The sequence below is a fragment of the Lates calcarifer genome, linkage group LG20 (assembly GCF_001640805.2).
Source record: "Lates calcarifer isolate ASB-BC8 linkage group LG20, TLL_Latcal_v3, whole genome shotgun sequence".
In the NCBI taxonomy this organism is placed as follows: domain Eukaryota; kingdom Metazoa; phylum Chordata; class Actinopteri; family Centropomidae; genus Lates; species Lates calcarifer.
The window spans coordinates 18176795-18189795 of NC_066852.1; the positions used below are offsets into that span (position 1 = coordinate 18176795).

General features: G+C 40.1%; 1 protein-coding gene across 2 annotated transcripts in view; it reads right to left on the reverse strand.

The window, feature by feature from the left end:
- The window catches only part of septin8a (septin 8a), a 38347-nt gene extending 25346 nt beyond the window's left edge, over positions 1 to 13001 (reverse strand). Inside the window, exons 1-4 of one of the 2 annotated variants that reach the window (XM_018691683.2) lie at positions 12793 to 13001; positions 4049 to 4163; positions 3640 to 3835; positions 731 to 917 (exon numbers count right to left, since the gene is read on the reverse strand). In XM_018691683.2, coding sequence (XP_018547199.1) covers positions 731 to 917; positions 3640 to 3835; positions 4049 to 4163; positions 12793 to 12822 — 528 coding nt within the window. In that variant the 5' untranslated portion in view covers positions 12823 to 13001. The remainder of the gene's footprint in view (positions 1 to 730; positions 918 to 3639; positions 3836 to 4048; positions 4164 to 12792) is intronic. The other variant, XM_018691684.2, reaches the window with a different exon arrangement.

The following is a 13001-nucleotide window of genomic DNA, read 5'->3' on the forward strand; positions in this document are numbered from 1 at the left end:
CTGTGATTGTGTCTCCAGTGAGCTGCACTCATTGGATGTATGGCAAAACATGGAACCACCGACCAATAATCTGTATAGTAAAACTCGCACAAGAGCAATGAAAAAGCCAAAAATCAATGTAGCTCTGAATGTGACTATTGACTGGTATACAGCTGTGTGTTGACCTATTAACATGTCAAATTGGATCACAGAATTAGTAAGATTAGCATAATGAGGACATATTTCAAGACCAACCGATTTGTTTTATCTCATATACATTTCTATTTTATGGATATGGATAAACTTCAGAAAATGTGACAAGCCTGTTTCCTTAACACAGCAAAGTGTTAATCTGTTCATATAGGGCAGGTCTTTCCAAAAATCTGGGGCTGTTAAGAATCTAAACCCCAATTTTTTCCACAGAAATGGCCAAACAAGTTAACTCTCAAAGAATGGCATGTGAACTTTTCTTGAAATCCTATACCCTGAAATGGAAGCTTGCAAGCTTTCTGCAGCACTCTTTCTTTTTTCTATTTTATTCTTTTGGGACGCACCCCTGCAAAAAGATCAGGGATCTCCACGCCTCAACGAAATGCACACCAGTCACAGTGAAAGGGAGGTCGGATTTCAGCAACACTGATATTATTCACAGACAATGGGAAAGGACCAGGAGAGTGTGAGTGTGCGTTTTGCCAAGGGGGAAAACCACAGCATATATGTGGGTGTGTGTTTGTGCATTGATTGTGTGTACCTTGCTGTCCAGTTTTTTCATAGTGACGAGGTCCAGAGACTTGAGGGAGTGTCCTGTTGGGGCAATGAAATAAAGACAGATGTGGATCCTGGTGTCGTGGTAGTTAAACAGTGAGCGTTTGATCTTCAGCTCCTCCTGGAGATAGTTTTCGAACTGGGTGTCAATGTAGTCGACAATGGGCTTGTAACTGTGGAGACAGACAAAGAGAAACTGTGAGGATTTATGGATGTCTCTGGATAAAAGCAAAATATCTGTCCCCTTATTTGTGCATTGGTAATGAATACAAAAGGAAATATGGACTTGTCGCTAGGGAAATGAGCTGAGTTATGTTTTCAGTAACTGTGTGATCTGATTCTATGCCAAGATCTCAGCTTAGAGCTGTGCAGCTTAGTGCTGCATGAAATTTGTGTTTGGCTTATGGGAATCTGGTTGAAACTAATCACAGAGGCTGAAAAACATCCTGTCTGCTCTAACTGTGATGGCCTTTGGAGCAAGCAGTGTCAACAGTAAATCAATGAAAATCCAGAATAAGCAGCAAAAAAAACATTTTTTGTAGTATTAGTTTGTGAGTGCTTTGCATGTGTAGACAGACAGTTAAATGTTTTTTTGGCTATCCACAACGCTGTATATGACTTGCACTGCAACAGTATACCAACTCTGATGTGGACTAGAGGGAAAGGAAAATAATGTTTTTCAGATACCACTGTTTATTTTTCTAAAGCAGATTTGCTGAACTTATGACAGAGCATAAATAAAAAATCTAAAATAAATTTCACCTTTTAGAGATATACTAGGATTACTGAAATGGAAACTATTGTCCAACATTACCTAACACACTGTCACTTGCTGGTGTTTCATAGTGATTATCTTCAGTTTTTCCAGTGGGACGCACTGTAACACTTCCAGTAGCAATGAAGAATCAAAACTAGACACACAAATCAGTAAGGGCAGAATGGAATCTTTGTCTGATTCTGCTCTTCTTTCTCACTGCAGCAATTATCAAGTTAAAATGTCAAGAAATAATAAATGTTCTTTTAATTACAAATAATAAATTATGTTAGTTACTGCAGCAGGACAATTTGTCTCTGCAAGCTTTCCCACAACAGTCACCAGCCTAACTGGGGATGGTGGGGTGAGGGGTCATGGGACAGTTCAAAGATGTTTTAGACCATATTCACACCAAGCTTACTTAGAGAAGTCTGCAGCTTTAACTCATTCAGTTCAGTTAATTTTGGGATGAGAAAAAGGACAACACATGCTTAATGAACTGCATCATAGCTGCCTGAAATGCAAGTCTCTTTCAAGTGAACTGCTTGTGGTTTATTAGTCATCACAGATCTAAGTCTCACAGCCATAGTTTAGCTCTGTGCATCTGTGTTTGAGATATTCAATAAACTTATTTGCTATAAGTATCCACAGTTCCACCAGCCCAGGCTCTGAATTATGTTTTGAACAGACACTGCTGTAGCTCCCACACAAACGTGCATTGCTTATGTTATGTTGCTACACCTGGGTGCTACACAACCACCTCAGCCTCACTGGTTCCAGCTGGGGTCACCTCTGCTTTCACATTTCCTCCAGCTCCCACTGGCAAGATTCACAAGCAAACATGTTTGATAACAACTGTTCATCGAGCAATGTCAAACATCTGAATTGCCTCATGGCTCATGTCTACAAGAAGTGCCTGTTACAATACAAGTGCCTATTTGCCTTACTTTGAGCCACCTACAAGAAACAAGCCCAACATACAGTAGACTGACATTTACAGCTGTTTCTTTGTGTGTTCTAGTATAGTGTGAACACCAGGAATGGAAAATAGCATCAACAATAACAGAATTCATTATGTTATAGGCATGAATCAGACAGATCTTTGCCCTATAAACAAATACCTTGTGATACCAGCAAACCAAAATTATTGCTTACAAGCAAAATCCTACATGTCTTCTTGTTAACCATTGTCATTTTTATGCACATTGTTGACAATTACCTAAATTAACAGTTAACTACATCTGTAATCTACTATACTGGTAAAACAAGACCTTCTCACATTCTACCTTACAGCTCAGAGTGAGATTTAAATTTTTAAAAATCTATTCTGTATCCTCAGCTACAGCCATGTTTATAGTCATCTGTCCTCTCCCTTCACATCTATCTTCAATCTTCTCTGTGGAATGCACCAACACTGACCTTTTGAAGCTCCCTCAGTGTGCATTTACAGTCTGCTGCAGGAGTCTGTCCTTCGGCATGTTGGTTTATACAACCAACAGAGAAAGCTGCTATCAAAGGGCGTGAGAGTGATGCTTGCTGACTAGGTCACAACAAGAACACTCCATTCCACAGCTGAATGTTAGGAAAAAAAAAAATCAACTATTTCCTCTTAAATGCTGTCCCACTTTGTCCTATTTCCATCCTACTGAGAAAAGCAAAATGTGCAGGAAATCTGGACTGATATTAGTTTGTGTCTGTTTCTCTCATTTGTATCCCTAGGCAACGCAGACTAATTTGGGCAAAACTATGGCGTTGTCTTCTTGCAAATAGAAAAGTAGGGTTTGGATAAGAATTGACAGGAAAATCTGTCATTACACCGGTTCTGAGTCAGATGCTCTGAGTATCATATGAATAGAATTTGCCTTATGGGACGATATAACGAGCATTGTTTATCGGAATTTATCAAAACAGTTGTGATGCAGTAAATGGGACTGACGGTAACATTTACCATGGTTTGGTTTTCTAAACAATCATCTAAATATTGCTATGGCTTGATTCAAACCATAGACAGTATGGTTTTGGTTCTTACTTCTGCTTTTCAGCAAATTGCACATCACCAAAAACCATGATTACAGGGAACTATCAACCATCTAGTTCTGTCGCTCTCTTGACATCATCTATTATCATTTTGCTGTGCTCACCTATCCTCCTTGTTGATCTGATCACCGAAACCAACGGTATCGACAATCGTCAGTTTGAGGTGGACGTTGCTTTCTTGCAAGTCATAAGTTCGCGGCCGCAGATACACGCCATTCTGATAATGGCTTGCCTCTTCATTCTCAAACATGGTGTTGAAAAGCGTGTTCATTAACGTCGACTTGCCAATACCAGTCTCCCCTGTGGATGGTAGGAAGTAGAGAGAGACAAGACAGAAAGAGAGCAAAGGTTAAATTACTCAGTCACCGGGGAGTAATTGATCAGCTTTCAGACATGGATTTTTACTGCACTGTAAGTGGAGGGAAACAAAACAAGAAGAGAAATGTTTTCCATGAGTTGCTAATTATATACATCACAAACACATCTGCACACACAGCGTGGTTTGATACTCACCTACACAGAGAATGTTAAAACAAAATCCCTGTGTGACCGACTTACTGACCAGTTGGTCAGGGAGGCTGTCAAATCCAACATGGCCGCCTAAACTCAGGTTACGCTTCTCTTCATTCTGAGGGACACAAACCAAACCAAAGAAAAAAAATCAAAAGTCTGGCTGCATGTGAGGAAAACACACAAGGGGAAGACATTAGTCAGCGATAGGAAGCGCTGGGTGGTAGAGAGGCTGAAACCTTCACATTCCTATGTAAATTAACATTAGAGACCCTCTGTTCATTCTGCAGATGTTAAACCCATTAGATAACATTATGAGTTGGGTATTCAGGACCTGCAGTGAGGATGAGCTTCAAGAAGAATCCCACACAAGCATGTGCAACTAAAGACAAAACCACACAAACATGCACTTTAAAAGAAACAAGCAGGGAAATGAGCTAATTGGGTGATTTAATATAGAATATGAAGAATGAGAATATCTTCAGCTGGGAATAAAAGTCATTTATAAAGTTGCAAGTTGTAAAAAAATGTTCTGCAAGGTTTTTACACATCAGTCAAACAGTTCAAAGCTATTCCTTTCTTTAATTTCAACACTGATGGGTCACCACAGCCACACAGAACAACCAATGTGAATATAGGCTATGAAACATTTATCTTAATTTAGCCCATTTACCATGTTTTCCAATACAATCAAACTGAGTATGACAAGCTGCACAACTCAAACCTGCAAATAAAACCAAACATGATCTCCAATCACCACTGCTACCATAAATTATTGCAGAGACCTTGCACAAACACTGTACAATGAATCTGCATTTGGGGGAGAGCATCCTGGAACTAAAAGCACAAAGATTACCGATAGAGCTACAACAGACCAAAGACAGAAAGACACTATTGGGTTGTAAGCGTTTTCACCTTTGATCTCGCTTATCTAAGCCACCTTGACAGAGGGGAGAGACAGTGAGAGGAGAGAGCGAGTTAAAGCTGTAGAGGAGGGGAACAGACAGCATCTTGAGATGAATGGGGCCACCCGAGCTCGTCTGGCTCGGCCACGAAGGACTGCATATTTGAAGGCTGATGTCACCGAGCGCAGGCAGTCTGAGAGCAGAGCAGGGCTCAGCTGAACACAGCCCGACCATATTGAGCTGAGGGGCGGAGGCAGGCTCTGCATACACAGCAGATGAGTTATAAACCTGACTGAACTGCACAATCCAGGATGTGCACTATGTGTGTGTGTGTGTGTGTATGTATGTATGTATATATATATGTATGTGCGTGTGTGTGTGTGTAAGTATGAGAGGAAAAATAAATAGAGCTTAATATGTCAGGCAACAAGGCTGAAGTAATCTGACATGAGCTGAGCTAGGTAATACTGAGCCGAGCTGCAGCACACTGCGAGTTTATCACACTAAATTAACGCACATGTCCAACTTCAATAAAAATCTATACAAGCTGTGCAGTGTGTTTGCAAAACACCAAGCAACACAAAGAAATGTGTAGCAGCACAGCCACTGTCAAAAACTCCATGACAGATGCTAAGATGAAGCATGAAGATGCTAAGATGCTAAAATGAGGGATAAGGCTGCAGTTCAGTGCTGCGATGTAGATATCTGGCACACTTTTAGCTGCTTATTTGGTAGGGTTTCACTTCCAATTTGAGATGATATCTAGCTTTTGTTCCTTTTGTAATTGAATACACTTATTGTAAGTCACTTTGGACAAAAGCGTCTGCCAAATGAATGTAATGTTTGTGTTTCACAGTAGCAGGTTTACAGGGATGAGGAAGAGGAAGAGGCAGTGGCCAGTCTTTGTTTGTTATTCACTGCAAAACTCAGAGCTTGTTAAACAACATTAATGCTTCCCTGTGGTATTCATCTTGCTGACTTACTGAGATCTGTTTAAAATTCGAGAGGCTATAGTTGCCTTTATTTATCCAGGCAAAGATAAATAAAGGTCTTGCTCATTTTCCATCAACACCCTATTTCGTATCTGGTTTCACATGTGGCAGCTGCATAGTTTGCACACAGTTGGTGGATAGGTTTCTTGTTCAAGGGCATCTTGACAACATTTTTTGTGCAAGTGGGAAATTTTTCTGTCTTATGCCTCAAGTCTTGGAATTTACACTTCAGGTCATAAGCTTATTGCTGGAAGCCCGTTGTGCCTAAAAACATATCTGGTCCCTAGAGAAGTATGGCCAATGTCAGGGGCAAGCTCACGTCATAATCAGTCTTAAAGAGTACTCTGACCTTGTAAAGCTTGTTTGTTTGGAAATTGTTCCAAACTTACCAAACCACAAAGATGAAACTCTCAGGTTCAGAAAAATAACAAAGATCCTGACTTATGAGATAATTGTGGGTTAACCTCCTGCGCTACTAAGTTGTCAGTAGCACATAATCTTTGTGTGTGTGTGGAAATATAAGAGGCAGATGGATCTATGACTGAGGGCGACGAAAACAGCACACAGACCTGACCAACAGTGTTATCTTTAAGCATCAGACAGAAAAGAACTGCAGACGTGGACACATACTCCCCAAGCTGTGACTTCACTGACTGAATGTGTGAGTGTGTGTGTGTGCACTGGGCCTGGTGGTGGAGGACGTACTCCAAGCCTTTCTTGAATTACAAGTAGTAATACAACAATGTGAAAGTACTCAAAGTAAATTTCCTTTGTGTGTCCACTTGTATTTAATGCAAACCAATATAACTGCTTGGCCATCATGTCTTTTTTTATGATGTCTATAATGTTCAGTTTTTGTTGACACATTCATAGAGGTGTTAATTAAATTGCCTTCTGTTGCCACCGCTAGCTATGCTGTCGTCATAGCTAGCGGTGCTGTTGTAATGGACTGCAAAAAAAAAAAAAAAAAACACCACTCAACATAATGTAGTGCAGTACAACCACATTTAACTATGACCTCAATAATAAACAAACAATTGAAATTACTCATTCCCAACAGTGTCACCAAAAAAAAAAAAAAAATCAACATTATGAGCTTGGTAAAGACAGATGAGCTGAACAATGTAGCAGATCATATATTCTGTATGAATTTCATCAACAATGCATAAACCACTCTATATAAACTTTTCTTAGTTCCTAATCCATTTAAATTCATTGACAAGAACATACATGCACCCATCAGCAAATACAGGATGTATAACCAACGGACCAGGGCAATTAGGGTAACTGTGAGGCATGTGTCTGTCCACCCACTTGAGCCAGTTGAGAAAAGAGAAGAGCAGCAGCATAAAGTATGACAGGAATGAAAAGCTTCTGAGTAACTATCCCAGGGTGAGGAAACAACACAGTCCCCAGGCCACCATATCACCAGGCCGACAGGAAATGGCTGCACAGAGAGTGAAATGAGGCGTAAATCATATAGGCTGTTTGTAGCTGCCTGATGTGAGCAGCTTGTCAGCAAGAGTCCTTTTTTTTTTTAAACAAAGGACATTTTGACTTGTAACAGAGTTGAAAGCAGTGGTGTAAATAATAAAGTTAATGATGGCTGAACTCCATTCAGCTGCTTCAGTTTAAGGTTCTTGGTATTGTTCATGCTAGCTTACTTTCATGGCTCGCTGGGACACTTGAACAGAGCAGAGACATTATTAATTTTACCTGAAAAAGGCCTACTATGTCATAAAAAGCAGACACGTGTGATTGAATGTCAGAAAATAGGGGAAATGGCCACAATTTCCCAGCCCTGGCAGTTAAAAATCCTTGTTGTTTGAAACCAACACCAGTTACTTAAATTATTAATTAATAAAAACTTATCTTTTCAGCACTAGTCCTATCTTAAAACTACAACTCAAAACTATAAACAAGTATCACAAACTTCACAAAGATAAGCCAGAAAGTAAGCTCAAGAAAGGATAAATAAATATGTGACACATATTCAACCTGACATAACTGAGGACAAAACCAAGACCAATTCACGCCAGCGAGAAACCTTTTCAGTGAATGGCCCTGATGTGACCTGAAATTCTCCTATCAGTCACTGTCTCTTTCACTAGACACCACTGTTGTCTGACTATCCCCTCTTCAGCCTTCTGGCCTCCATCCCCACCTGACTTATGTCTGACTTGTGTTTTGCAGCTTGTGTCTGCCCCAGTGAACCTCCACTTGACAGACAGCAGCAACCTGACAGGTTGAGAGACACACACACACTGCTGCAGCTGAAGCTTGTGTGTGTGTGTGTGTGTGTGTGTGTGTGTGTGTGGGAAGTATCAAATATTTACAGTAACTTTGTGTAGAACTGGTTTGCCTTAAATGTTGTGTTTTCGCATTCAATTTTAAAGAGGTAAGATCAAATGCCAGATAGTATTCCATATTTTCACAAAATTATTTTTTCCCTCTGATCTCTTAACTGGGCAATTCCCACTTCCTATATATTTTATTTGTATTTATTATTTATATATTTATATACACTCTATATATACTGAGACATAATTCTGAATAATTTACAAAACAGAAATTGTAGCATGCAAGAAACTGACACTACTGCATTCTGCCTACTTTGTGTGAAAATCTTTCTCAGTAGAAGAGGTATTTACTACAATATTTACCAGAAACATCACTATATATCACTACCAGACTCCACTGACAAAAACTGTCATTTTACCTTGCAGGACACGGGAGCTGCAGACAGGCCACTCTCTTGACTGGTTAGTACATCTGTGTTATTGTGTGACTTGCAGTTGTGGAAGAACTAATCAGATGCTTTACATGAGTAAAAGTACCATACACATTACACAAACAAATAGGTTATTGAGGCAGCTGTATTCAAGCAGCTCCCGTGTTCTGCGAGGTAAAATTATTGTTTTTGTCAATGGAGTCTGGCTGCAATATATATATATATATGTTTCTGGTATAATGGTTTTGGATTTTTTTGTTAAATTCTGCCTTTCTGTTATTGTTCTGGCTTGTCTTTTTTATATATTTGAACTTGACACTCTAATACAGGACAGTAATGGCACTGACTTGCCTTTGCATCCTAGACTTGACTGGATTGAAATCTGCCTTTAAACTGAAAGCTGTATAAGGCATGTACTCCAAGCTAGGCTTAAGGATGAGTTGTGTCATCAGCCTGTTGTGGTTGGGCAACTGAGCCTCGGTGTAATTGTGTACAATTGTGTGCAAGCAAACAAAAAAAGCTTTAGTTGGTGTCACAAGCGGATGTTGGTTTGGGGGCTTCTTAGCATCTGTGAGGGGAGGAGGCCACATGATAACCTCAATGGCAAACCCACATGCACATTCAGTACTCTTTAAGAGATGGCTGTTTATGGTACTTCCTGTCCAAGGACAGTCATGTAGATTTATAAAAATGTAGCTTAATGTCCTCTAACGTTTCACCATGTACAGAGTGCTCATCATGAATTACAGCAGAAAGGATTTTACAGCTCATCCAGTGATGATGATGTTTTTTGCAACATTGTCATTGTCATTAACCACACCCACAGATTTTGCCCTTGTGTGCTGCAATAGCCGTTCTCCTGCTGCTACTTGTGCAGGCAATGATGTTGTAATGGTAAAAATGTTGACGGTTGAGATGCAGATGACGTGCGCAATTAGGAATCCACAAACGCAGAAACACAAACTAGTTTTTCTCCTGTTATTGTCTTATCAAATGCATTTGCTCTGCCTTTCTTGTCTCTCATTCATGCACAACAACTGTATGTCCACATTACTGCTCAGCTTTATCACTCATCTATGACCAACAGGAGAGACACACAAAAAATAAAAGTGACACAGACGGGAGGGGAGACAGGAACCATTTTACGAGACAGATGTACAGCATGCTCATCTTTACAGGGCCTTTTCCCTGTAAAGATGTACGAATAAGACTAAGTTGTTTCCTTGCCATTACTGAGCTGACAAATAAAAAGCGTGATTATGGTTCTGTAAGTTATGCTATTAGCCACAAGCTAAAAATCTTTATGGATTAGAGCTAAAACTTTTGCTGGTAAGCTCTCTCACACATGCATGTAAAGCTTTCACACATTGCTGAGCAGGATAAACAAACATTCTTGTTTCAAGATCCAGACATGTTGTGCATGTTACTGAATGCTGTTGGAGAAGACAACATGAGGGTGAGCCTGATTTAATCACAGACTGCACATTTGAAAGTGAAATCCAAAACATTAGATGCAGTAAATTTTGTTCTGTTAATGACACAAATAGTTTTGACTTCAGAAAACAGTAAACTGATGCACTTTTATCTTTTTCTGGCTTTCTCTGTGACATTTACGGGTATCACAACCAACTGAATTTGCAACAGACACACTATTTTCAGACACAAGATGTCAGATATTATGAGACACTCTCTAACCTCCAGTCTATCCAGAAAATAAATGCTTTACACTTTTTTTTAAATGTTATAGTTTCCTTCCTTCATTCAAACAAAAAGAACACTAATAGTATGTTACGGCATCAAAACAAACATTACTGGCTCACAATCTTCACTCAGCTTTTGCCAAAATTATTTGGAAGGCTATTTTAATCTTAGAGCATCGCAATTTTGAGCTCAACAATGGCCATATAGAGGACTCAAACCTATTCTATAGATGGCTATTGACTCATCACCACAGAAGCTGCAGCCTGGCTGTCATTATTCATCTACGATACTGGGTTTGACAAGTTCGCCTCGAGGCAGTTCTGGCCTGTATGTTCTATGAGAAGCTAACAACATGGATGACACACAACAGTCAATAAACCTGACCTACAATCTGACCTGATCAACATATACATGAACAGCATGGGAAATGCTGTGCCTGGCAGTAGCTTTGAAATAAGGTGTTTTAAGTCTTAGGATGCTTAAATTAAACAAATGCAGACTGATTCTGATTATTCAGTAAATAAATGTAAGTAGAGCACATGTGTGAATAAGGTATGCACAAATTAACTCACTCAGCACAAATAAGCGGAGCAACTCTCTCAACAAAGTACAAGTGTCTTGTCACATAATTCGTCACTCCACGTCTCTTGCCTTTAAGCACTTTATGAAGCTAATTCAATTTTATGCATGCAGGCCTCACGGGAGAGACATACTCTTCAGGGTCAGTAAGCACTGTACATGCTAAATATGGTATAGGCCATTTCATTACATAACCATTTAAATGGACAGCATCCCTTTTTATGCTACCCATTCCAATGCAATCAGCAAGTGAAAAGAAAACAATAGCATTTGTTGACTACATTGATTGCCTCATGTAGGTCTGACCTAGAAAGTTAACCCAAAGCTACAGCTTGCACTGGATGGGATTGATGTGGGCCAACAACGCAACCAACCACACATCCCTATCAATAGCTGCACATAATTAACAGCGTGCCCTTTCCACAAACTGCCAAGCATCAGTTTGTTCAATATGGTCTCACTTAGTTCAAAAAGTTAGACAGGAAGTTAGGCAGTCAGGCAACTATGCTTGCTGCTAACGCTGGCCTGTGTCACCGCATTCTCAGCATTTTTCTCATCAATCCTCTAATTTCGTATTCCAAAAGAGAGATTTTAGAAATCGCTGGTCTGCAATATCTTCTGCAACCTGTATCCCCTCTTGGACATGTTCCTGATTTAAGAAATGCCAACTGTGCAATATCCTCTGCATCCTCTTTTTGGATCATTTCCTTTCTTTGCAGACATGTGTTGCACCAGTAAGTGGAAGGAGTGGCCTGGAGTGTGTTCTTAATCTCTTTATCCCTTGCAGCTCAGTGCTGCCTAGTGTCCAATTCACCACCGCAAGGATGTCTCTTCAGGCATCTGCCAAAAACTTAATCACCCTCTTTAAATTTCCTCCTGTGCATTTGCGTTGTCACTATAATAATAGTTTTCCATAACACATACTTTGCCTGTGAAATGTTGACATAAAGAGCAAGCTATCTTATTTTGTATCATTGCTTTTTTCTTTATTCTCTACTGCACCACCATACTGTCTCTACAGGGTGACACCTGCCTGACAACTATGAAAATAATGCTAGATGCATTCCTCTCTCATTTACTGGTATGCCCAACCTACTGTGATATGCAAAGGTACTGCATTGAGAAATAAGGCCATCAGTAAAGCAGCCACAGTCTGTTTAGCATCTGGGTGATGAAACTGACAACTGACATAGTATTAAATATAATATTGTGAGTCCCATGAACAGGAAGTTAAAATGAAACCACATGTCAACTCATTGTTAGGACTGAGGCTCATCATACAGTTGGTGCTATCTGGTATTTCAAAACCATACCGCAGTTCCACAAAACAAAACTGCAATCGATATATCTCGTAGGGACTTCAAATGTGTCTGAGGTGCCCAATAGTGACTTTAAAGCAACTGCATGCCATTTTATAGTATTCATATCTGCTAGCTAACCACCTCATTTTTTGTTGTATTGACACAGTGACGCTCATTTCTTGAATATGTTGTGCTCATAGCCACTTCAAATAACGTCAAGAGTAAGCAGTTTAATGTAGCCATACGCTACACCCACATGTTTAGCAACGCATACATGTTAGAAGACACGACACTTTAACAATCAACAATAGCAGCGTTGTCTTAATTTGTCTTAACTGAAAGAAACCACCACAGAAATTACTTCCACCATCTCGGCAGAGCCCACATCACAGGCTTCAAAAGCAAAGGGGGAGGCTTGGTTAGCTACATACCCGCACACAGCAGCTAACACCCACACTTTTACTAATCACAATGTTTTCGCTTCCAAAAAAATAGAGGTACAGAAAAAAAGCAAGAGGCGCCGTGGTTTTTCACTCACCGAAAACACGTCAACGTCCGTGGCAGCCATGGTGAGCGGAATGTATGGTGTTGGTGCGCTGAGCAGACAGAGCAGAGGCGAAAGGGAGCAGCCCTCGTCTCTCCGTGCTAGTCTGCTAAAAACTAACTGACTGAACTGAGCTGACAGAGAGAGACGGGAGGAGAGAGGGACATAAGACGGAGGAGAGCTGGTAACTGGGCAGGGAGGCT